The following is a 23975-nucleotide window of genomic DNA, read 5'->3' as shown; positions in this document are numbered from 1 at the left end:
ACCTTCCATAGACCCAGGCAAGAGGAGTTCTGAGTCTTAGAGGGTCAGAAGAGTTGGTGGACTTAGAGAATGTGCCCACCTAGTCCTGCACTATTCCTTCTAGAACGTTCTTTGGTTACCCAGAATCACAAAGTTTGCTGGTCAAATGGCCCCAAGCCGGTTGCAGGAATGTGCGCTGGTTTTGCCTGATGACTGTTCTCTCAAGGGCTGACCTCTCCAGTAGTGTATGCAGCCTAGGCCCAAATGATGACCAATGGCTGTTTGTGTAGGTGGGAGCTTGTGGCATTTGGATGTGCAGGCTCGGGTGACCAAACATGGACATGCAAGGTCCCTTATGGTATAGGACAGGTCTGGGCACGGGAAAAGAAGAGCACAGGTCAGGAGCTGAGGAGTGGTTCTGCTCACACTGTCACATTCTAGCACAGAAGTCCTAAGAGTCTGAGAATCCTAGATTGAAATCTGGACTTCTAGATCTTTATGGTTAGATATTTGTCAAGATAAGGGATAATTTATTTTACTTAAGAGTGGTTAGCTTTGTGTAAAACTGCTCTCCATTTGTAATCTCATGAGGACCACAACAAATGGTAATGACAGGTGTACTTAATGAGAATATTAAATGGCAATCAGATCAGGTAAGTATTACAAAAGGGGCTCTGAAAACTCGGCTGCTCTTAGGAAGCCAGGCCTCTTTCTCTTTCTCCCTGTATATTAACCCTGAATTCAAATCAGAAAGTGGTATATTGGGCTAGGACAGGAAGCCTGGATTTTTTTTCCCCCAAGGGTCCTAACCCTTCATCTTCTGGGAAAGAATCTACAGCCTTTCTCTGCCAGTCTCTCCCTCACCTCCAACCCACTTACCTCCTCCAAGTCAAAAGTGTCCTGTGGCTGCTGGCTTAAAGACCGACGCAGTTCTGGTCTGTCTACACTCTGCTTCCATTTCTGCTGGGTGATGGACAGGTCCAAGGACTTAACCTTTCTGCCCATGAGATTCTTCTGGAACAGGCTCTTTCTTGCTCTGCTCTTTCTTTTCCAGAAAGTCTCATCCTTGGCTGGATGGGTTTCCGTATTGGTGGCTGGTAGACTACACAGCTCTCTCCTTATCTGAGCTGGGTCTGTGCTCCACTGTGGATCTTCTATGGGCAGAGAATGTGTGCAACAGGGTAACTTGGGGTTCGAATCCAGAGTTTGTGATGGTGCCAGCACTGTGGACATCCCCTGCTGTGTTTCCGCTTTGCAGCAGAGGACACATGGATAGGGAGAAGTGGGCAACTTTTTACCCTCAACAGGGGGCACAGGATCTTCCTGTGAGAATTGCCCCAAATCAGAGTCTTGCTGGAGGAACTGCTTCTCTTCTTTCACTTTGTCCATCACTTCCAACACAACTTGGTCCAAACTGTTCCTTTTGGGGGTGTTGTGGGGTAGTGGTGGCCGATCTCGGGGGCATGTGTACAGACACATCTTGGAGATGGCTTTCCGAAGGCGGTCTCTGGGTGAGTGGGGTTCAGGCTCTCGGGACAGAATCCTGATGGATGGCACATCCGATGGATGGTTGCAATTCCAGAACATGTGGGATGGTGTGAACTTTTGGACAGGTGTCTTAGACACATAGGAGTAGAGACAGAAGAAGGCATCAGCAGTGACAGCCAGTGTTTGCACCTGCTTAAACCTGCCTGGGTACAAGAATTAAAGATGGTGAGTCTGGGGTTCATCAGCAAATGTTCTAAAATCTCTCCCTTCAGAAGGCTCCCCAAAGCTCAAAATTCAGGGAGAAGCTTCCAATTTTCCTACTAGTGTTTCTCCTTTTTAGATTTCTAACACTCTTTTTCTGGAATTTCCTGACTTCTTGACACCCCATCCCATGTAGATATTCCAACTGGGAAATAAAAAAGAGGGAAAGATTTATAGACATAATGCTGATATGATTGACTGAAAGGCAAGAAGGCCTAAAGGAAGCAGTAGTGGCCTGAAGTCTCTTGAAGGCTATTTCTTTAAGAGAAAGCATCAGACAGAGTTCTCCATCTTCACTGAAGACAACATAAGAGGAAATAGATACAATAGGCAAAGGGTTAAAGATAACCAAGAGAAAGTGGGATTTGAAGCCACTGAGCCCTGCTATGAAAATCTAAAGGAAAAGGGAAGTAGAGCAGGTGCCTGGGAGGGACACTCACTGGCCAGCATGAGGCAGGGGTCTTCCATTTCAATCCTCCGCACCTGGGACTTCAGGAAGAGCTGGAAATCAATGCCCTTGGCCTGAGAGGGGGTGGTGAAAAATCGGGCGGGTATCCGAGAAGTGTCTTTGTGATCCTCTTGGCCAAAGCCCAGACTGAAGAGGACATCTTCTGCATCTTCTTGCACTTTGTCCAGAATTTCTGAGATGCTGAAATGAGGGAGTTTGGGTAAATAAGGGACAACTTTGAGACATGTGGTAATTCAGAATATCAGAATATCTAATAAAAGTGTCAGAAGACTGAAATTCTTTTCTGTCCATTTCTCTACTTTTCACTGTGACTTTGAGAAAAGCTTTCACTTCTCTGAACCTAAGTTATCTGTCGGAAACATGGAAACTACAATCCAACCCTAGTTATAAAAACTGAATAAAATTTTAGTACAGTACTTTGAACAACTTATTGCAGATGAATAAAAATTTAAGTAAATATGAAAGGATTTTGAAAAATAAGAGGAGTATAGATACAAATAAATTTCACAGTTGCATCATTAAGTGCTCAGTTCCCAAATTTGCCATCCGACTTGCCCCAGTGGTTGTTGCATGGGACAACTAAGCAATGAACATGTAAGAAACATAGAACCCCTGAAGGTAAACACTTTTATTCTTGATCTTAGGGCAAAAAGTAATCAATAAGTACATCCAAAACCTGATTTTGAGAAGTATGCTCCTTTCTAGCACTATTTTCAGTACAGAAGTCCTGTGTCACAGAAGATCGCGTGCACGTGCTCTCTATGGTATCAACCCGGATTTAAGTCTAAATCGGAGTTCCACCAACCTGGGTGACACTAGAGCTTAGTAATTGTGTTTCAGACAGTGAGGCTAAGGGAAGCTATTATTATTTGAGGCTTTGAATAATCACTATCACTCTCTTCAGAAAGTATGCTGGGCTTTTTGATCAAATAGGGACCATCTTGTTTAGCTAATAGCTGGACAGTCAGAATCCCTGGATCTACTCTTGTGCTTGCCAGCTTTTATCTTCATGGTCCTAAGTTTCCCTATCTGTGAATTGTGGGCATAAAACTAGATCAGTGTTTCTCAACCATGGCTACATGTTAGGGTCACCTTTGCAGGCTTTAAAAATGCATATATTTGAATCCCATCTCCAGACATTCTGATTAAATTGAACTAGGGTATTGAACTAGGACTAAGGCTCAGTGAGGATAAATTACCAAACTTGGTCATGTGACAAAATTTAAGTCTCAGAACCTGGTCTCAAATTCAAATTTTGACTTCAAATTTCAGATACTTTTCATTATATCGTACTAGTTTTCCCGACTTTTCATCTTTTTTAAAGAGTTATTTGTGTGTATATTTTGTCCACCCTATTAAATCATTCAGCTCCTGGGATCAAGCTATTCGTCTGCTTCATCTTTTCTGTTTGTCTTTTTATTTTTATTTTAAGTTCTAGGGTACATGTGCAGGAAGTGCAGGTTTGTTACATAGGTAAACGTGTGCTAGGGTGGTTTGCTGCACCTATCAACCCATCACCTAGGTATTAAGCCCAGCATGCATTAGCTATTTTTCCTAATGGTCTCCCTCCTCTCACTCCATCCCCTGGCAGGTCCCAGTGTGTGTTATTCCCCTCCCTGTGTCCATGTGTTCTCATTGTTCGGCTCCCACTTAGACGTGACAACATGTGGTGTTTGGTTTTCTGTTCCTGTGTTAGTTTGCTGAGGATAACGGCTTCCAGCTCTATCCATGTCCCTGCAAAGGACACGAACGCCTTCCTTTTTATGACTGCCTAGTATTCGTGTATATGAACCACATTTTCTTTATCCAGTCTATCACGGATGGGCATTTGGGTTGATTCCATGTCTTTGCTATTGTGAATAGTGCTGCTTCATCTTTTTCAAATTCCATAGTCATTGCCTGGCCTGCCTGTCCGAATGAATTAATATTGTACTGCTTCATTCAATCAACAAATTAGTCAATCAATATATTGTTTACTGAGCACCTACTCTGAGTCTTGGAACTGTGATGGTACCAGTACTATACCTCCTCGGGTACAAGTTTCAGTGGGAGGAGACACCTGTATTTTACACATAGTATTCAGCTCTGAGAAGACTCCCCTGCATCTTTCACAATTCTTGAAACAAATATGGTCACATTTTTCAAGTATGCAGTAAAAGTGCATAAAAGCTCCAGTAAGATATCCCAGAAAAAACAGGCAATGGCTCTTGGTTCCATTCTCCTATGCTCCTCATCTTCTCCACCCTTCCACCCTGCCAAACTTCAGTACCTACCTTGAACTAGTCTTGTTGGTCCCCCCAGTCATGCTGCTGGAAGCCAAACTACAGCCAAGATCAAGTAGCTGGCAAGGCCTGGCTGTCTCGAGGAAACTCCTGCAGAGATCAAAGCTGATGTCATACAAATCTTGTTTCCAGTCTGCACCCTGGCTTCAAGAAATCCCCCTGAAGGGTACCTTTTAGTCTATGCAATGGTTGTTCGTTGGAAAGTCTCACTCTCTAATGTGAATCTTTAGCTCTTTATTTTAATCTCTTTGACCTACCCCAATTCACTGATTCTTAAAGGAGACATCATTCACCCTGGCTGAACCTAACACTTACCTGGAGAAGAGTTTGCCATTGGCGGCCAGTAATGTGGCTGGACAAGAAACAGAGAAGCAAAGAGCAAATCAGAAGGGAAAATGAAAATCACCTGTGTTGCCCCTCTGACCTTAAAACTCAGTCCCCTCTGTTTCCTTTTGTGACTATGACAGGCTAGCTGGACCCCATGAATTCTGCACTTCTTGGGGCCTCAAGATTACCTAACACAGTTCTGAGATAGGGACAGATATGCCAGAGAGTAACTGGCCTTAAGCCTCTGAACTTCTGACCCATGACTGATGTCTAGGCAAGAGCCCCTCTGTCCTAAAAAGGATAGAGTCATTTGGCCTTCCTGGCTAGTGTTCCTGTCCCCCTACACAAATCTTTACAGGTCCCAAGAGACGCTGGTAGGTTGCTGTGCTTTCGTTTTTTACTGATGTCCTTCTCCTCCTGCAGTATAGTCTCTATTTTATACCCAATTCACAGACTTGTTTGGAGTTTCTGTACAGAAAACAGTCTTAAAGCTACCTGGGCAGCAAATGTTATAGTAATTTTATATGTTATCATCCCAGGGGCCAAAGGAAAGTTCCAGTGATGAACCAGTAGGAGTCATGGCAGGCTGATGAGGAGGTGTCTCTGGGCATGTGATGCCTTCTGTATTTTACATTAGATGATAATGAGACTGCCCTTTCCCTGTAGATAAGACCCCAGGGATGGGCTGTTTCTTTTTGAAGTTTTGCACTTCCATACTATCCTGAATTCATCCAATGTATATCCTGTTTTCTCATCCCAACCTCAGAGAACTGTGCCACTTACCCTCTGCTCCCAGGGTCAAGTCATCTTCAAAGCTGGTTCCATGGCTGCAGAAGCCTGTCCAATAATCAGGTGAGGGTCACAGAAAACCAGGATGGAACATATACACATGCACACGCACACCCCTGCATACACTAACATCTTCACGTGCCCTTAGACTTGCACAACCAGATAATCATACTAGATACCCACATTTGTCAAATTACCACAAACTGTACATATATCACCTCAGAAGTCATATTCATTTTTGATTCAGAAAGAATCATACATGCATTCACCTATAACCTTTCCCCTATGTCACATAGTTATGTACACAATCCCCTGCCAAACAGCAAACACACGGGGGTGTGCACTCACACCCATATCAACACATATTTTATAAAGTTATCTTCCTGTAGCAGTGGTTGTTATCTGAGCAATCACTAGCAGAAGATAGCCTGTGACTGTCAGTGAGCCTGTGAGCTCTGAGCCAGCACTTTCTTCTGGATTTCCTGAAGCCTTGTGACCACGAACAGTGTTTTGCAGCCAGTTTAAGAACACTCAGGGACTCTTTTGCATGCCTATGCATGTACATGTGCATAAACACTCACATACACACACGCACAGGTATATCACTCTCCAGGTAGAAGAAAAATAGATGGACAGAACCTATACTCACCATTGTATATAAACTGTCCTGCTTCCTCAGAAAATCCTTCTTCAGAGTATCTAAACCAAAAACAGTCTTATAGGTTGAAGTCACTTACTACATTTTCCAAGGAGCTTTTTCATGGAAAAACTCACACATATTCATATTCTTTTCCAATGAGAGTCAGTAGTATTTAATTTGCTTTTATGTTGGAGAAAACAAAGACAGAGTGGTTACTTGTCTGAAAAACTCATAGAAGTAGTTGGGGAAACTGGGGCTGGAATGCACTATATTTTAGATTGTGCTTCTGCTGTCCTGGCCACAGGACTAAAGGACAAAAGTCAACTTAGCAATGATTCTTTGGTCTTCAGGTAAAATAGGAAAGAAAGAATATTGAAGCAAAACTGGAGAATTACATTCATAGAAGCAGGGGTTTGCATGCCATAATTTCCGAATCACAAATACAAATTTCTAGGTTTTCTTAAAACTTTTAGATCACCTTAACTACCCACATTTCCTTCCTTCTCTCTGAACCATGTTATTGCTGAATATCATGTCATTCAGGAAACAGCAGAAATTGTATCCTGGTTAGAGATATTTTAAAATTTTCAGACATGGTCTTATCAAACATTTACCATCTCCACCAGAAGAACAAACAGAAATCAGCACAAATGGTGGTGAGGGACAGCTCAGTTTTACAAACAAGAAAGAAATTCTCTCTGTCCAAAACAGGTGTGTGAAGTAATCTGTGACAGGGCTTTGAAATGCGATCAGCACATCTAGATTCTAGTCCTGGCTCATTGTGGCTGTTTTGTTCTCAAATATTATGTAAGGGAATTTGGATCACTAGATATTATCATCATCTAAATCTACTTCAAACACTAATGTGTTGTGAATTTTGTGGAGTTTGCTTTCCTAAAGCTTTTTACATGGAAGTTGTTCATGGTGCTTTAAATGTAATCTCAAGTGGAGGTTGGAGGGGAAAAGGGTCAGTAACGTGAGTTAGCAGAGAAACTGAAGTGCATCCACTGGTGCTGGTCCTAAAGGAGCTTTTCTCTTTATCAGTCTCCAGCAATCCAGATTACTCTCAGGCCACTGGAGTATCCCTTCACGGCGTATAACAGTGGGAATAGGCTTACTAACCAAATATCTCTAGGTCAAGTTCTGCCTAAATTTTACAAAATAAGTCACTACATATATATATATATATATATATATATATATATATATATATATGTGTGTGTGTGTTTGTGTAGATAGATAGAAATAGATATATCTTTTGCTTGTAACTCCTTTCAATAGCAAAAAAAAGCCATGTTTACCAAAATCTGAATTTTCATATGTCCTTATGAAAAATACTACATCAAAGGTTCATTATAAAATATGAAATAATAGGCAAGCTCATTAAGAATAGGTAACTCTAATAATGCATCCAGAACTATAAATATATTTTTCTCTTCCTAATATATAATTACATAAAATATGTTGTGGTATAATACTACAAACATGTGTAAATATAATATTTACTATTACTACTAAAAACAGCATGATAGCTAATATAGTCAAGTACTAGAATATTGCAATTTACTACTGTATTTAATGCTTGTGTTGTAGCTGCACAGTGGTGCCACTACTAAGGCCTACTAGTACTAGAGGTAAAATTTAAATAGACTACAATTCCATTTCTAGGTTGTACCCAATGGACATGCCTGCATAGGTTCCCCCAAGTAAATACTAGTCATGATAACCAAGAAATGGAAGCCTCCAAATCCCTATTTATTATAAAATTAAACAATTATATAATAACTATACAACTTAATATTACACAATAATAAGAATGAGTTACTGCTGAATGCGAATACTTGGATAAGCATCATAAACATAATGCTAACCAAAAGAAACACACATAAAACAGTACATGTTATATGACTCTATTTCTATAAAGTTCAAAATAATCCCAAACATATCTGTGATGTTACAAGTCAGGGTATTTGTTACCCTTGGAGGCAGGATAGTAAACGGAAGGGACGGAAAGGAGGTGTTTGGAATGCTGGTGATGCTCTGCTTTAGGTTTCACGGGTGTATTCCCTTTGTGAAAATTCATTGAGCTATTTAGGTATTTATTTATTTGCCTATTATTTATTCGTTGACAGGGTCTCACTCTGTCTCCCAGGTTGGAGTGCAGTGAGAATAGCTCACTGTAGCCTTGAACTCCTAAGCCCAAGGGAGCCTCCTGCCTCAATCTCTTGAGTAGCTAGGACTAAAGGTGCTGCCATGCCTGGCTAATTTTAAAAAACTGTTTTTTGTTTTTTTTTCTTGTAGAGATGGAGTATTTGTACGTTGCCCGGGGTGGTCTTGAACTCTTGGGCTCAAGCAATCCTCCTGCCTTGGGCTCCCAAAGTGCTGGGGTTACAGGCATGAGCCATGCGCCTGGCCTCAGCTACATATTTAATACTCATTTATTTTTCAGTAAGCATATTATACTTCAATATAATTTATATTAAAAAGGAAAATGTTACTGATATGTAGGCTGAACTTCAATACAATTTACATTTAAAATGTCACTGATAAAATTTCTGGTTTGTCCAAAGCAAAACTCACTTGTATTCATTGGATACAAGTTTTTATTGGGTGCTTATCCTACATTTCTCTTCTTTAGTTATAATGTGCCAAGTATTTCTATTCTCTTTATGAGGAATAGCCCCTGGTGGGTCTTGGGGCAGTCTGTGGAACCTACAACAGCAGCGTGGACATGGGCCTGGAGCTATTGATGCTTTCTCACCGAGCACGATGATTTGAGACTTTATGTCCATCACTCAAGTCCCAGGCCTTCCATGGGTTATCGATAGGCCATAAAATCAATGACCAGGGACTAGATCTATAGCTGCTCCCCTCTTCCTACCCTTGCATTGAAAAATTCCTTAGCATCATTTTAAGTCTCAAATGAAAGAGCCAAGGTATTGCTCTTTCTGTATACGCAGTTCATAAACAAATAGTAGGGAGGAGGGGTTGGATTGTGGGAAGAAGTGTATGGCTATTTTTAGCTTCTTCTAGATGTTTCCATAGCTACCTGCCTGCAGAGATTTAAGCTGAAGCCCACACAGATGATTTTTGGGCTCCCAACCCCACCTCTGGTGATTCATGAGCAACACAGTCATGTCCCAGAAAATCCCGAGAGCTTAGGAGGAGAAAGAAAAAAGGAGAGGCATAGTTTGCAAAGACATGCATGATCAGATCCTGTGGCAGAAGAGTTGGCCGCTAAATTCAATTGCACTGAGAAACATTGACACTAAATTGCCTGAGATGTTGGTGGACTGTCCTGCAGAGCTTATCAGAAAAGAAGATGCTCTTGCTACCAGAGAATGTTTGGATTTGGAAAGAAAAATGGAAACTATATGGTCTTGGAACAAAATTTGAAAAGTGCCCATCAGGGCACCTGGCAGAGTGGATAGATAATCAGTAAATGTGGGCTCCTTGTTTATCCTCTTTCCTCTGTGGCCTTGGAGCATGGAATACTGTGGTAATTCAGAATCTCATATTTAGAATGCGTTTTCCCTCTATCTTCTTCATTATCTATTACCAAAAGTCAAGTGTACTCTCACTATCAATCATTGTCATTATCGTCCTTTAATTTTTCTAGCTTTTCCATGCAATTAAGAAGTATTACACACTTAGACAGAATTAGAAAACAGAGAAAATTGGAAAATGTTCTGACTCCAACAATTCCCCTTCCAAAGACAAATGCAAGTATGCTGATTAACTCTTTATGGCCGTTTTGAAGTTTAAATATTTGAAACCTTTTCAAAACACAGATATATAATGAAAATGTAACAGATACCCTTGCACTGGTCACTCTATTTTCACACATGTAAACATTTTGCCATATTTGCTTCAGAAAAAATAAAATATTAAGTAATATATAATGTAAAATAAAAAATTAAATATTAAAGATATAACTAAAGTCTTATTTTACTTCTAAAGTCAATTCTTTTCCTTCTTCCAGATAATCACTATCCAAGAGTTAATATGTATCATTTCTGGGAATATTTTTTTCTGATAAATAAACAGATGTAGATAGATGGACATATATAGACAGACATTTTGTGGAATTATAGGTAGGTATAAACTCCTCCTTTATAAAATTCACCAGTCACTCACTATTAAAAGCATAAAGCACATACACATATATCATCTCATTTAAACCTCACGAGAACCCTTAGACTGTATTATTTTAAGTGTCCCACTTTATAGCTCAGGTGTCTACAGTGAATAGAATTTAAGTTATTTGCTTATGGTTGGTTAAACACGTAGTAGCACAAGAATTAGGCTCAAATCTTGGAGACTTTTCACTAACCAGACCACCTTTTTGTCATAGATTTTGGTTCAGGGTTTATCTTTGTAGAGCATGAGTGAAGAAAGATGATTTCTAGAGTTTATTATCTTGTATTTCTGTGAATTTATTATTTTCAATTAGAATGAAATATGTTCTAAGTCAATGAGCATATTTTAAACTACTTGGCACTCCTCTAGGTTATTCAGATAATCAGACAGCAAAAGCGTAATTAATAATTGCTGACATGAATTGATGACTCAAGAGTAGTTAATGAGATAAGGACATTAACTGAGCTGACTGTTTCCCCTGTACATATCTGGTAAGTATTTTAAATCCTAGGACAGTTCTTATCCTAGGCTTCTCACCCAAACCTGCAAACATTCTGATTACCACCATTCTTTTCTTCCTGTATTTTGTGGGTCCTCTAATTAACTTTGAAATCAATGAATTGTGAATAAGATGAGGGCAATGAGAACAATAGGTTTTTTCAAACAACAAAACAAACACAAAATAAGTCCTTTCTGGCACTGCCTTCTTGGGCACAGGTGAAATAAACAACCTTGGATTATTTGGTGCTATTTATTTCCTACCAAATAAGCAAGAATGGATTTCTTTATGCCAATTAATGGATGAGTTTAGATTAAAGGCTATATAAAACTTGAGACATTCCTGGAGGGAAAATAAGGAGCTGGCAGAAGTTGTCCATTCTGAGAATTCATTATTACACAGAAGACTAAATAGATCACAGAATTCTTCCTTTTGTGTCTGGGTATACTGAGCCTAAGAACGGTATAGGCTGATGGGCTGTGGGGTCTCATAATTTAAAGTATCTCTGAGGAAAGAGATAATGCATTGCCTTAAAGTGCCTGCTCCAATTCTCCCCTGCTTTGAATGACTGTCAAAACCCTAAGCTTCTCCTGTGCTCTGCAGTAGAAATAAATAACACAGATGAATTGCTCTTCAGCAAGAATGATCAGGTTTCCGATTCCTTTTGTTACATAATTTAAGACTCCAATCTAAAGGGGGAAGTCAGGGGAGTAGGGGTCTGGAACTATTCCCCATCCACTCTTAGCTTTAGCTCAAACCCAACCTCTATTCCTAGACCTCGTGCCTAATTTAGTCTTAGCCCCAAGTTGCACTTCATTCACAATTGTGATTACCAGTTCACCCTAAACCCTCAACACCCCTCCAACCACCATCTCAACCTTACTTCTAATCTTTAGGCCCAAATCAAATCCATCTTCCTGTCTCTGAGTTTCCAGGAGTTGTGTCTGTTAGCAAATTCAACCATCAGCCACATACCACCCCATTGCCCGTCCAGCACTTACCCGCAATCCTGCAGCCAGTCTTCAATTTTATTGATTGAATTCCCTAGAAAAGTCAGACACTAGATCACTGTGAGAACTGAACGAAATCAGACCTCCTCCCTGCAACTAATTCCATTCCACAAGTTTATTCTTACATAAGCTGCGTCATGAATCTTTTTTTCTACATAAAGCTTTTCTTTAAGATATGAGAGGAATACACCGTATATAAAAATAGTAGATATTTCTTCTCTCTCTCTGCTTCTTTTCTCCCTTCCTCCCAAGAACCTGGAAAGTGCCCAAGATGTCAGGCCCACTGCTGTCTTTGGAGAGTTCCTTTCCCACAAGGGTGGATCCTTCTTATTTAAAAAGAAAAAGAAAAAGAAAGACAATCTTGTTTTTGTGCTTTTTGCTTCCTACCAAATAAGCATTTATTTCCATCAGAATTTTTGTTTTACTCTTATGACTGTGGTCTCATTTGAACCTCAAAGAAGCTCTGAGAAGTGTAGGAAAGGTACTACTACTTCAATTGGACAAATAAGTCTTAGAGAGGTGACTGACTTCCCAAAGGCCACACAGCTTGTTAGTGACAGCATTGTGGCCAGAGTCCAGGCATCCAGCTTGGGTGTGGTCTTGTTACACAGACAAAATAGAAACACCCCAAAGCATTCATAGAGAGCTCCAGCCTCGGGTTCTTACAGAAGCTTCTCAGGATGATGCAAAAATGTGCCCTTCCCTTTTTCCTAATCTTATGCCTGTCTCTTTCTCACATAATTCATATTTTGTATTACTTTAGCTTTTATCCTAAACATATTTAAACCAGTCAAAACAGTCCTCCCTGAGGGCCTGGCTAAACAAGGAACCTGTTCACACTCTGCAGACCTGGGCCTGCTGTCACCTTTTGCCACCAGACAACATAGACGTCTGTCTGATGTTCGTCTCTTACCTTCTTGGAAAACGTCATCCAGGCTGGAAGGCTCAGGATCTGGGACATCCTGCAGGGCGGCGGCAGCCTCCTCTTCTAAGACCTGGGTCTGCCAGTTACGGCTCTGACGGAGCCAGGCCCGCCGTTTCTCCCAGGACGTGGGGCTCAGCACAGAGGCCTCCATGGCCCTGGCTCAGACTTCAGGGCCTCCCGAAACAGTAATGCCGTCCTAAGAGTTGAAAAACAGTGATACTCCCTCATCATGTGCTCAGAAACCACCATGATGCTCAGGGTTGCCTCCCGAATTTTCCTGTGTCTGCCCAAAGGAGCTTGGTCTCTCTGAACATTCAAAAGCAGAGTGGACATGCCTAGCTCATTTTCTGTCTCTCCTGCAAAAAAGGAATGCTCTGAAAACTCTAAATATCAGGGTAAGTCTTTCAAGTCAGTAAGTTTGAAAGCTTCAAATATCACGATTTAACGGACATTAAGAAAACTCTTCTGACTTAAAGAATCTCTGTTTCTCAGGGTAGCTGAAATGCTGTATTAGAAAACATTTTTTCTTGTCCTTGCGATAGTTTACTGAGAATGATGGTTTCCAGTTTCATCCATGTCCCTACAAAGGATATGAACTGATCATTTTTTATGGCTGCATAGTATTCCATGGTGTATATGTGCCACATTTTCTTAATCCAGTCTATCGTTGTTGGACATTTGGGTTGGTTCCAACTCTTCGCTATTGTGAATAGTGCCACAATAAACATACGTGTGCATGTGTCTTTATAGCAGCATGATTTATAGTCCTGTGGGTATATACCCAGTAATGGGATGGCTGGGTCAAATGGTATTTCTAGTTCTAGATCCCTGAGGAATCGCCACACTGACTTCCACAATGGTTGAACTAGTTTACAGTCCCACCAACAATGCAAAAGTGTTCCTATTTCTCCACATCCTCTCCCGCACCTGTTGTTTCCTGACTTTTTAATGATGGCCATTCTAACTGGTGTGAGATGGTATCTCATTGTGGTTTTGATTTGCATTTCTCTGATGGCCAGTGATGATGAGCATTTTTTCACGTGTTTTTTGGCTGCATAAATGTCTTCTTTTGAGAAGTGTCTGCATGTTCTCACTCATAGGTGGGAATTGAACAATGAGAACTCATGGACACAGGAAGGGGAACATCACACTCTGGGCACTGTTGTGGGGTGGGGGGAGGGGGGAGGGACAGCATTAGGAGATATACGTAATGCTAAATGACGAGTTAATGGGTGCAGCAAAACAACATGGCACATGGATACATATGTAACAAACCTGCACATTGTGCACATGTACCCTACAACCTAAAGTATAATAAAAAAATTTAAAAATAATAATAATAATAAAAAAAGAAAACATTTTTTCTTTAATCCTTGAGAATGTTGTCTGCCAGAATCTTCCATTATGACTAAAACATCTTTAAGTTTACAACTTATAAAATTCACTTCATTTTTTTTCCTCATCAAGACATACGAAAAAATTTAGGGTCTCAAAGGTAAAACAGGTTTTCTAAGGTCTCACAACCAGGGTGTCACTCCAACTATAGGAATTCTGGGTTTTGTTTGTTTAGTTTTTGTCTTGATTTTTTTATGTTCCTGTTTTATATATTAGGAGTCCACATATGATTTCTCTCAGAAAAAAAAATATCCTGTGATTAAAAGCAAGGAGGCACTGCCTTAAGCAATTAGCAGCCAGTACCTTCAGGATAATGACTTTCTAATTTATCAACTTGTGCTTCTACCTATGAATTTATTCCTCAGCTCATCAATGCAATTACTAATCCTATAGATTCATATTTCATGTAACATTACTAAATAGGGATGTATTCTTCCAAGAGACACAATGATGGCACTAGATACACATTCAAAGAGGAACAGAGGGGAAGAATCATTCAATCATCCAAATAGAGCTTAAAAAAGCTTGAGGCTAATGTAATATTCATTGGCTCATACTCTGTCCTGCTGCCTCTCCCCCGCTGGCCACACTTGCATCCCACCACACTGAGCAAGTAGGAGTGGGGCTGAAACTCTCCAGGTCTTATCCCCCTATTTCCTTGAGCTGCCATAAACAACATCATCTTAAGAGCTACACTTTTAACTGTTGGAATTAAAATAAAGAAGACTACCATTTTACAGAGACTTTTTTTCCTCCAACACTTAAAACCATTAGTGAGGCATCCAACAATATAGGCATTAAAACAGCTTTTTTGAAAAGAACATCCTGAACATAAAATGCATTCCTAGGGCAGTAAAATTGTTTTTAATGCCTCTGCTTGTTACAGACAAAACATACCTAGGAAAAAATAATACGTAATTACTGTTGTCTAATCTAACTTCCTTCACTTCAGGTCCAGTCCAAGACATATTTTTCTTCCAAGTGAGACGGTAGTTAGCACTATGAGACTTTGCTTGTTGACCCCGGGCACCTGGCTCTTTGTGCCTTTTAGAGAAAATTATATCATTGAATTACGTTTGTGTCATAAAGAAGCCTCAAAGAGGAGTAGCAGAGATGACTTGCTATTCTTTGTTCAGAGCTGTCGTGAGGAGATAATGTCCATTAAATCGTGATGTTTGAAGCTTTCAAACTTACTGACTTGAAAGACTTACCCTGGTATTTACAGTTTTCAGAGCATTTAATGCAACTGCCACTAGAATGACCTTAGGACAAGAATCTAAAAAGCCTTGATCAGTTTGTTTACCTAGTCCTGTGATCCAAAATATTTAATAGATTGGTTCCAAAACCCAGAGAAGAAAATCACAAAGGCTGACTTGCCTATTGTTTTTAATTCCCGAAGGAAATGGGCCTCGCCTAAATCACTGGGAATCTTCAGCTCACAGAACATTTTTGGTAGTAGAGCTCAAAAGGAAGGCAGGAAGCCAGGAAGCCAGGAGGGCAGGAACGCAGAAGGGCAGGAGGGTAGGCAGAGAAGGAGGAAAAGAAGGAGGGAGGGAGGGAGGGAGGAATATCTGGATTCCATACTTTATTCTGCCACTTCAAATGGTATAACCTTGGAAAATTTCATCCTTTTATTTGATCTCAGTTTGTCAATGAAAACATTACAGCCCTAACATTGATGCATCTAGTACTACAAACTTCTGGATATGCTATTTTACAGTCGAACCCCTATAATGCTTAGCACAATTCCAGAATCTCACTAATTGAAACGGAGGTGGGGGGTTTCAACATCCTCTGTGATATGAATCTATTTTATATTCCTCCCACATCTTCAAAAATATATCGCAATAATATAGGCTAATCCTCTGCATCCCCTGAAAATACTTACCTCTTTTTTTAACCTCGGTTTTCTCCAATTCTTTCCCTCCTTTCTTCATCTTCCTCAGTCTTTGCCACACTCACCCTGCAGTGTCCAGCTCTTAACCAACCTCCTCCATGGAGCCATGCCTGCCTTCCACAGCCTACCTTAATCACTTTCACTGAGCTCTTTCTCTGCTTGACTTTTTTCTCCTTAGGTATCGTCACTAACATACTTTACATTTTATTTATTTACCCAATTTATTGTTTACTCTTCTGATTAGAATACAAGCTCCAAGAGGACAGAAATCTTGGGTCATTTACTGCTGTGTTTCTAATGCCTAAAACAGAATCTAACACATTGTAACCACTTAATAACACTCATTGTCTAAATGGGTGGATGTTTAGAAGGTGACCATTCCTCACAGGAGCCCAGTGCCTTTCAGAGTCATCAGAGACGCATGCAGGGAGATCAACTTCAAAACAGTAACAGTAAGCTGGTAACTATGTGCTTACTAAGCATGTAAAAATGTTGTGGGTTGAAAGTTGGAGAAAAGAGAGATGGTTATTCTAAGACTTGTTTTTATCCTAGAAGTTCCTACAATTGAGAACAAAAATTGCATTTTCTTGGCTAATCCCTATTTATTGCCTGTCTCTATGTCCTATATACAGAAGTTTTACTTAATGTTAATTCCTAAAGGAAAATGCCCATGAAGACAGAATCCTTAATGCTTAAGAGTTCCAAAGAAAGGCTTACAAATAAATGGCAATTGTAGGTATGACAATAAAAAGACCAGACAGGTTAAGTGTTCACTGAGAATGACAGACATTTTCCTGGCAATCTGGGTGAGAATGTAATAATTTTTCTACTTGAAAAAGTAATAGTGATCTCAAGTCTTGAAGAAAAGACACAAGGTAGATCTAAGCTAATCTTCACAACTCTAGCACACAGGATAGAGGACTGGGAAATTGCATAAATAATTTTTTTCCCAATCTCAGCAACACTTGAGTTGTAGAGACCTGTCCACGGAGTGTTATATGGGAATACTATAAGTACAGCAATATCAAGAGGCAAGAAGAAATGGTAGTGTCTGGTTAGTGGTAATAGGAGGAAGCTGCACTGCTGGGAGATAAGAAACCGTTTTCTTTCTCTTTTTTTTTTTTTTTTGTGGAAATCTGCAGGAAGCGGCAAATGATTATCAGACAAGCACATCAGCCATGAGAGTGTTAGACAGAATTAAAAAACGAGTGCACACAGATGTCAAGATAGCAGCTTAGTAGGTCTTGGGGCGCCTTGTAATAGCGACAAAGACATGGAGATGTTTCCTCCAAATAAGTCATTCAAAAACGTACACTGATGATACAATGGAGTTTGGTGCAGCGAAAAGAAAACTGACTAGAAATCAGGAGACTTGGACATTTTTCTGACTTGTCCAATTAATTGACTTATGGCATATCGGTTAGGCTTTTTTATTACAGTTTCAGTTTAATCCTCTAGGAAAGGGATTGGCTGGATTCAATGTTGTGTAAATTTACTTCCAGTACCAATGTTTATTAATTTATTTAGGTGAGTTTGAAATATGCATAGGAATAGTATCCATAAAAGAAAGTGCACTTATACAGTTTTCCCCATTAAAAATTGGGAAATGCTTCGGTGGTCTCTGGAGTTACTTCCCATACACCAAATTCCCTTTCAAATTAACACCAACATATGGAGCGCCTGCACATGTGGCCTTCACACTGGATCCAGGAAAGTGGTGAGCCTGAACAGGAAGGCCATACAGGAACTTATACAGGGAGTCAGTCAGGTGCTGCTCATTGACTCTCAACACTGCTTGAACTTTTCTGCTTTTTTGCTTTAGCTTATAGTTTCATCTTCCTTCCTCTCTAATCAAACGAATTCTTTCTACCCTTTAAGGGCCTACTTAAGTCATCTCCTTTCTCTGTCCTACCTGTAGCAACCAACACCCATGCCTGCACCATATGCAACAAGACAGTAAGTGGCTACCTCTCTTGTCATCATTCACCACTACTTGTAACTTCTCCCCTAAACCCATCATAGAACATAGCACAGTACTTTGCAAGAGAAGGGACTCCATAAGTGCCGTACCTGCAGAGGAGCAAGAATCACTCTGGCACTGGGAAATTATCCCCAATTAGTGTTCATCATAGGACAGGTGCTCCTGAATGTCCTCATGGCCTTGGATCCTAATGTACATTTTGGCACAGCTTGTAGTGAAGAGGAAAAAGGCTTGGAGCATAGTCTTCCAGTCCTTTGTGGATATAACACAAGGTCACCCAAGTCTGACTTAATTTATGAAGCTTGAACTACCAAATTCTTCTATTTAAAAAAAATATTTTCCGGAGTCTTTCATTTCAAGTTTTTATTCACTTCTTCATCAAAATTTCCTTCTGGAGTTTATCTATCATCTCTCCTGATGCTGCTTATAGTATATGATCATATTTAATCTTCTCTATGAGGATAGAAATATAAAGCCTGTAGATATCTGTTCTCCAATTTTCCCATGAAACTAAGAAATTCCCACACTGGTACTATTGCTTATTGCCTGAATCAGTCCAAACCCTTATTTACCCCCTCTGCTACCATTTCCAGCCTTTTGTTCTTTCCTCTTTTTTACATTTCTCTAGAGGTTCATTCCATAAATCCTTCTCCACAATCTGTCAAGAGTTCTGGAATCTGGTTTCAGCCAAGTGGAGTAAGATAGAATTCTTGTTCTGAGGATGCTATAGCTAAAAGCAGAAATTGCAGCAGATAGGATTGAGGTTAGACAGGAGGAATATCCTCCACTGGTTTAAAATTAGGGAGTTAAGAGCTGTGAAATGAGTATCTTCCAACAAAAATTATTATCAGAGGCAGTAACTGTAGCAGCAGCAGAAAACCTGTAGAGGTATGTCATAATTATGACACGAAGAATATCGCCTATTTCTAGTCTCTGTTTTCCAAGGGAAGCAGTTGGGGATTCACTACACATTGACATGGGCAAGTCAAAGGTAGGTACTCATAGTAACTGAAATGTATAGAGTGCTGCATATTTATGCATAAAACTTTCCTGTAAACTGCTTAACTTAATCCTGACAACCACTTTAGAGCTAATTACGGAAACCTGACACTCATAAAGATACATTATTTGTCCAAGGTCACATCCCTGTAGTGCTGAGATTTAAACTCAAGTTGGTCTGACTCCATGTTATATAGTTTTTCCACTGACATTAGAATAAGAAAATGGCCCAATGTCACCATCCAATGTAATTTGGGATTAAAAAAAAAGGAGAAGTTATTTTAGTAAATTCTCCATTTTGCATGCTATGTAAGCTCTCCATCTTATAGTCTAGTAGAGAAGAGGCAGCATAAACACAATGTAATTTATATTTGGTTCTGTGACAATCTTAGTGCAGGAAGTGTTGCTTTGTTTGTGTTATTAGAAGTTTCCTGTCTGACTCCAGCTAGGTGATTATGAAGCCGTTTAGCCTTCCTCAGGCTTACAGAGTGGTTTTTTTGGCAAGGGCCTACCTAACTTCTAGTTGGGAGGAGAGAATCTGCCTGGAATTCCACATTACTTTCAGGTCGTTGTGGCATTCAGAATATTTCATAATGGTTTGGGGCACCGCAGAGCAATGAGAGCTGATACCATCACAGCCCTGTGGTGGAGCCCCGCCCGGTACATGGCTGATGTGGCCTTGAATTTCTGGGGCCTGTCTGGGGAGTCTTGAGGAAAGAGCTGGGATAGCTGGGCTGGTCATGGGCACTCAGAGGGCTTGGGAAAGTGGATAATTATCATTATTAGACATATTTTAATATTTTAGCAACTATTAGCCTACCAATTTGCACCTGACAAATATCAGCTTTGCTTACAGATACTTCACCATGGGGAAAGTTTCAAGGGGCTCAGTAAGGATGACCAATGCTTCCTCTTCTTTAAAGGTCAGAGTGTTATTTAGAAATTAAAGAAAAGGAAAACTGTAGAGAGAGTTTGGGCCTTGGAATCAGAGTAAGCCTAATTTGGAATCATAGTTCTGTCTACTTTCTGCATATTTGTCCTTGGTAACACTATGTTTTCTTCTATATACCTAAGTTTCTTTTTCTTTTTCTTTTGTCTTGCTGTGTTACTCAGGCTGGTCTCGAACACCAGGCCTCAAGCAATCCTCCCACCTTGGCCTCCCAAAGTGCTGGGATTATAGGTGTGAGCCACCACACCTAGCCTATACCTAATTTTCTTCATGTGCAAAATAGATACTGTGCCAAACTAGTTGGGTAATTGGCAATTGTAATCAAGTAACATATATTAAGTCCCTGATGTATAAAGGTGGTGCTTAATAAGTGATAGATATGATTATGATTATGAATCTCCCCTCAGTCTAAGATGTTCACTAAAGTTGAAACATCTTGAGGAATAAGGAAGGAAAGAAGGAAGGAAGAAGGTGTGAATTGCAGGGTACAGTTGACAGTATAAAATCAAGATGGTGAAAAAGATTTTTTTAATCTGTGTTAAGCAGAGATAAAAAGTAAGCAATGAAAAGTTTTTCTTTCCTGGGGCCTGTCCTGGGGTGGGGAGGAGGGATAGCATTAGGAGATATACCTAATGTAACTGACGAGTTAACGGGTGCAGCACACCAACATGGCACATGTATACATATGTAACAAACCTGCACGTTGTGCGCATGTACCCTAGAACTTAAAGTATAATATATTAAAAAAAAAGAAAAAAGAAAAGTCTTTCTTTCTTACCTAATTCCCAAAGGGACCAGAGAGATTATTTAATCCTGGTCACTCATTTTGTAGTTGAGGAAACTGAAGAGAGAAAGGAGGGAGAAAGAGAGAGAGAGAGAGAGAGAGAGAGATAAGCAGGTTTGCCTGGAGTCACAAAGAATATTAGTGGTTTTAAATGGGAACCAAACTCACAAGTTCTGAGTTCCAGATGCATGCTTTCTTCCTTTATATCATACAGCCTTCCTCCTGCCACACTTGGTTTCCAAGGCCCAGTCCCAGGTTTGTCTTTAGTGCTCTGGGGGACGTGTATGAGATAGACCTCTCTTCTCTTCTGTCTGTTTTGTACCTATGCCCCAAGCAGTGCCTGTGAGTTGAGACTGAGAGTGAGAACCAGTGTGGGAGGAGAGAAGAAGGAAATGGGGTTTCCATGATGTGGCCCATAAGACCTTCTGCATCCACAGCCAAGATATGCATCATTACCATCGCAGAGCCGCGGGAAATCCCAGAGTAGCTAACATTTCTCTGTTCATGAACTGGACAAACTCCACCTCAACCCAGGTGGATTGTCCCCCATTTGACGTACCCCAATCTGCAACAAATTCTCACATTCCTTCATAGAACTGTCTTCTAGCTCCTAACCCTCTTCCATGTCACTCAGGTTAGAAGATCATCAGAACAAAAATTCCCCTGAGTATAATATTTGAGCATTCTGAGACTTCTATTGTCTAAGGAGCAGTTCAATCTGTTCAGGGAAAAGGGGAGATGTTACTTGGTAAATAATAGAAAGAAAAAATGCTCATTAGTCAATAGAACTCCTATTCTCCTCCCTTTTCATACTCTTTCTCCCACAAATAAGGGTAGCTGAATAAACACTGAAAGAAGACCATCTAAGACCTTTTTCCTCTCCTTCCCTTTCTTCCTTACTTCCACTTTCAGGATATGAATTTTAAGAAAGCCTTGTATAATTGCTACAGGAAATATTAAAGTTGTGGATTTGGAAAAAAAATTAATCCCATGTTCTCAATGTAGGGAGACATCAAATATCTTCATTTGAATGGGCAATAAAGACATCAAGAAGAAGAAACAGCAGTTTATCTCAGCTGATTTATAGATGGTTTCATCAAGAGAAAATAGGAAGAATGAGCAGATTTCTCAACCATTGTGGTAGCTCTGTGAATTTGTATCTTTAATTCTTCAGTTTTATTTCCTTGGTAATAAGCTCTGTCCTGCATATACTCATTTTTCTTCTTTCCCGCTTTTCTTTTTCAACATCTACACACTCTCTTCTCCTCGTCCCTCTACTTATTTGACTGAACTCTTTTCTCAATCTAAAATCTGTGTTTAGGCCGTTCTGCATCAGGCCTGGGTGTGGTAAGGCACACAGTACTGTGGGTACTGGAATATCCACTTTGGTCTTGTCCCTTAGGTGGAAAAGAGAACAGTTGTTAGTTTGCAGGTGTAAATAAATGTGTGATCTTTTTCCCTTACTGTAGCCCAGAAGGAATCTTGTAAGTCACAGTATTGGCTGAGACGAGACCTCCATTTAATTCTCTACTAGAATCCAAATCAAACATTGAACTGAAAATGACGGTTGGGCCTTCACGTTCACTACATAATGCTGAATCGCAGGGTTCCATCTTAATTTTCAAAAAACCCAGGAGTTATGAGAACATGTTGGTAGCGTGGCTGTAAATGGATTCTAAACACCCTGGGGTGCATGCGAATAACTCAGATGTTAGATTGCTTTCTGTCCCTCCTGCTATATCTTCAGCTTGTCATTTCTGATAATAGTCTAAGTAGAGACAGACAATAAACCTGACTTCCTTCTTCCTACTAACACTTCATGCTGCAAGAGAATAATACGAGATCTTTCTCTCTAATCACTCAGCTGAACAACTATTGAGTCTGATACTTGGACACACAAGTTGAAGGTTCCTACCTCCAACCTCCCATCCTAGGTACTGCCCTGCACCATCTAGAAAGTCTCCTTACCTCTCTACTCAGGACCATTTGTGGTATACAGAGTCACTAGTACTTCCCTGGATATCTCCTGTAAATGCTCACAGTTTTGTCAAATCACTTCTGTGGAACTCTCCTCTCTTGTCCTTGCCCTGCCCTGGGGACCCACCCTTTTTCTTCCACCCACTGGTGAGCTTAGTGGCACAGAAGGGGCATGGGAAAACCCCAGGGTGGAGGATCTTTCCACTCCTCCATCTATCCCAAAACTCATGTAGGTGGTGACATGCTCTGCCTGCTACCACTGGGGCAAGGGGTGTTGGAGGAGCAAGAAGCCCCCAATATTATGTAGGTCACTGAGAGGGCAACACATCCATCTATCTGTCTTTGAGATGTGAACCCTGAAATCTGGTCCTGATGGTGGCTATCCATCTATCTTGAGCCTCCCTGTGAATCTGACCTTGCCTCACTTAAGTGTGTACATCCTCCCTCATAGCTGACCTCAATATGTCTTGCTGCAGTTTATCCCAACAAGTTTCTTCTACAGCTTCTGAAGAAAGAGGTCATACCCACAGAAAGCAACGTTGATTTCAGCCAGGTACTCTCAATGGTTGGAGCTATGGACACTAGAGTAGGGCCTGAAATGAAACCGGGAAACTTCTTCTTTGAGAACTTTTCAATGTTATAATCAGATGGAAATTGCAGCAACAATGAGTTCAGCAAGACACAGAGAGGAACTTTGCAGGTGAGAAAGGTAAAAAAAATTCCTAAAATAGTTATTCAAGTCATCAAAGAGACCCAAGTTTTGAGAATCTAGAAAGATTACCTCTCTGATAATAAAGAGAAAACAAACAAACGAAAGCAAAAGGGCACCCAGCATCGTTCTCCTAGGCATAATGATGGATGCTTTTAAGGTTGAAGTAAGAGTGGTGGGAGATTTTCCCTTGATTTTCCCTTGACTCGACAGCCTGATTTTTCTCTGACATGTTTCCTTCTTTCTCCTAGCATCACCCGAAATCAGTACAGCCTTGAAACTGAGATAAAGGCTGTGCTTACCTGTCCGCTGGTAGAAAGCTGAGTTTGAGGCAAAGCAGTTTTGGAAGCTGGGCCAAGGCCTTCACAGGTGTGGGCACAGAGGTGAAGCGAGTGAGAAAGTATCATGTTGTAGATTATGCCTTTCTCCCTGAACTCATTCAACTGCTGTTGCCTGCTCAAAAGGGGAAGCGGAA

General features: G+C 40.4%; 1 protein-coding gene across 13 annotated transcripts in view; it reads right to left on the bottom strand.

Moving 5' to 3' along the window:
• The window catches only part of TESPA1 (thymocyte expressed, positive selection associated 1), a 35831-nt gene that overhangs the window by 11428 nt on the left and 428 nt on the right, over positions 1-23975 (bottom strand). Inside the window, exons 2-13 of one of the 13 annotated variants that reach the window (XM_063621435.1) lie at positions 23803-23953; positions 20983-21154; positions 20809-20871; positions 18172-18334; positions 12798-13005; positions 11876-11918; positions 6245-6294; positions 5590-5643; positions 4795-4831; positions 4471-4569; positions 2169-2377; positions 859-1670 (exon numbers count right to left, since the gene is read on the bottom strand). In XM_063621435.1, coding sequence (XP_063477505.1) covers positions 859-1670; positions 2169-2377; positions 4471-4569; positions 4795-4831; positions 5590-5643; positions 6245-6294; positions 11876-11918; positions 12798-12960 — 1467 coding nt within the window. In that variant the 5' untranslated portion in view covers positions 12961-13005; positions 18172-18334; positions 20809-20871; positions 20983-21154; positions 23803-23953. Of the gene's footprint in view, positions 1-858; positions 1671-2168; positions 2378-4470; positions 4570-4794; positions 4832-5589; positions 5644-6244; positions 6295-11875; positions 11919-12797; positions 13006-16092; positions 18141-18171; positions 18813-20808; positions 20872-20982; positions 22212-23802; positions 23960-23975 lie in introns of those variants that run through there. The other 12 variants (XM_055247765.2, XM_063621432.1, XM_055247767.2 and 9 more) reach the window with 12 other exon arrangements.

Source organism: Symphalangus syndactylus, chromosome 17 (assembly GCF_028878055.3).
Source record: "Symphalangus syndactylus isolate Jambi chromosome 17, NHGRI_mSymSyn1-v2.1_pri, whole genome shotgun sequence".
Taxonomy (NCBI): Eukaryota; Metazoa; Chordata; class Mammalia; order Primates; family Hylobatidae; genus Symphalangus; species Symphalangus syndactylus.
The sequence above is the reverse complement of the archived record's forward strand: the minus strand, read 5'-3'. Positions and strand labels throughout refer to the sequence as shown.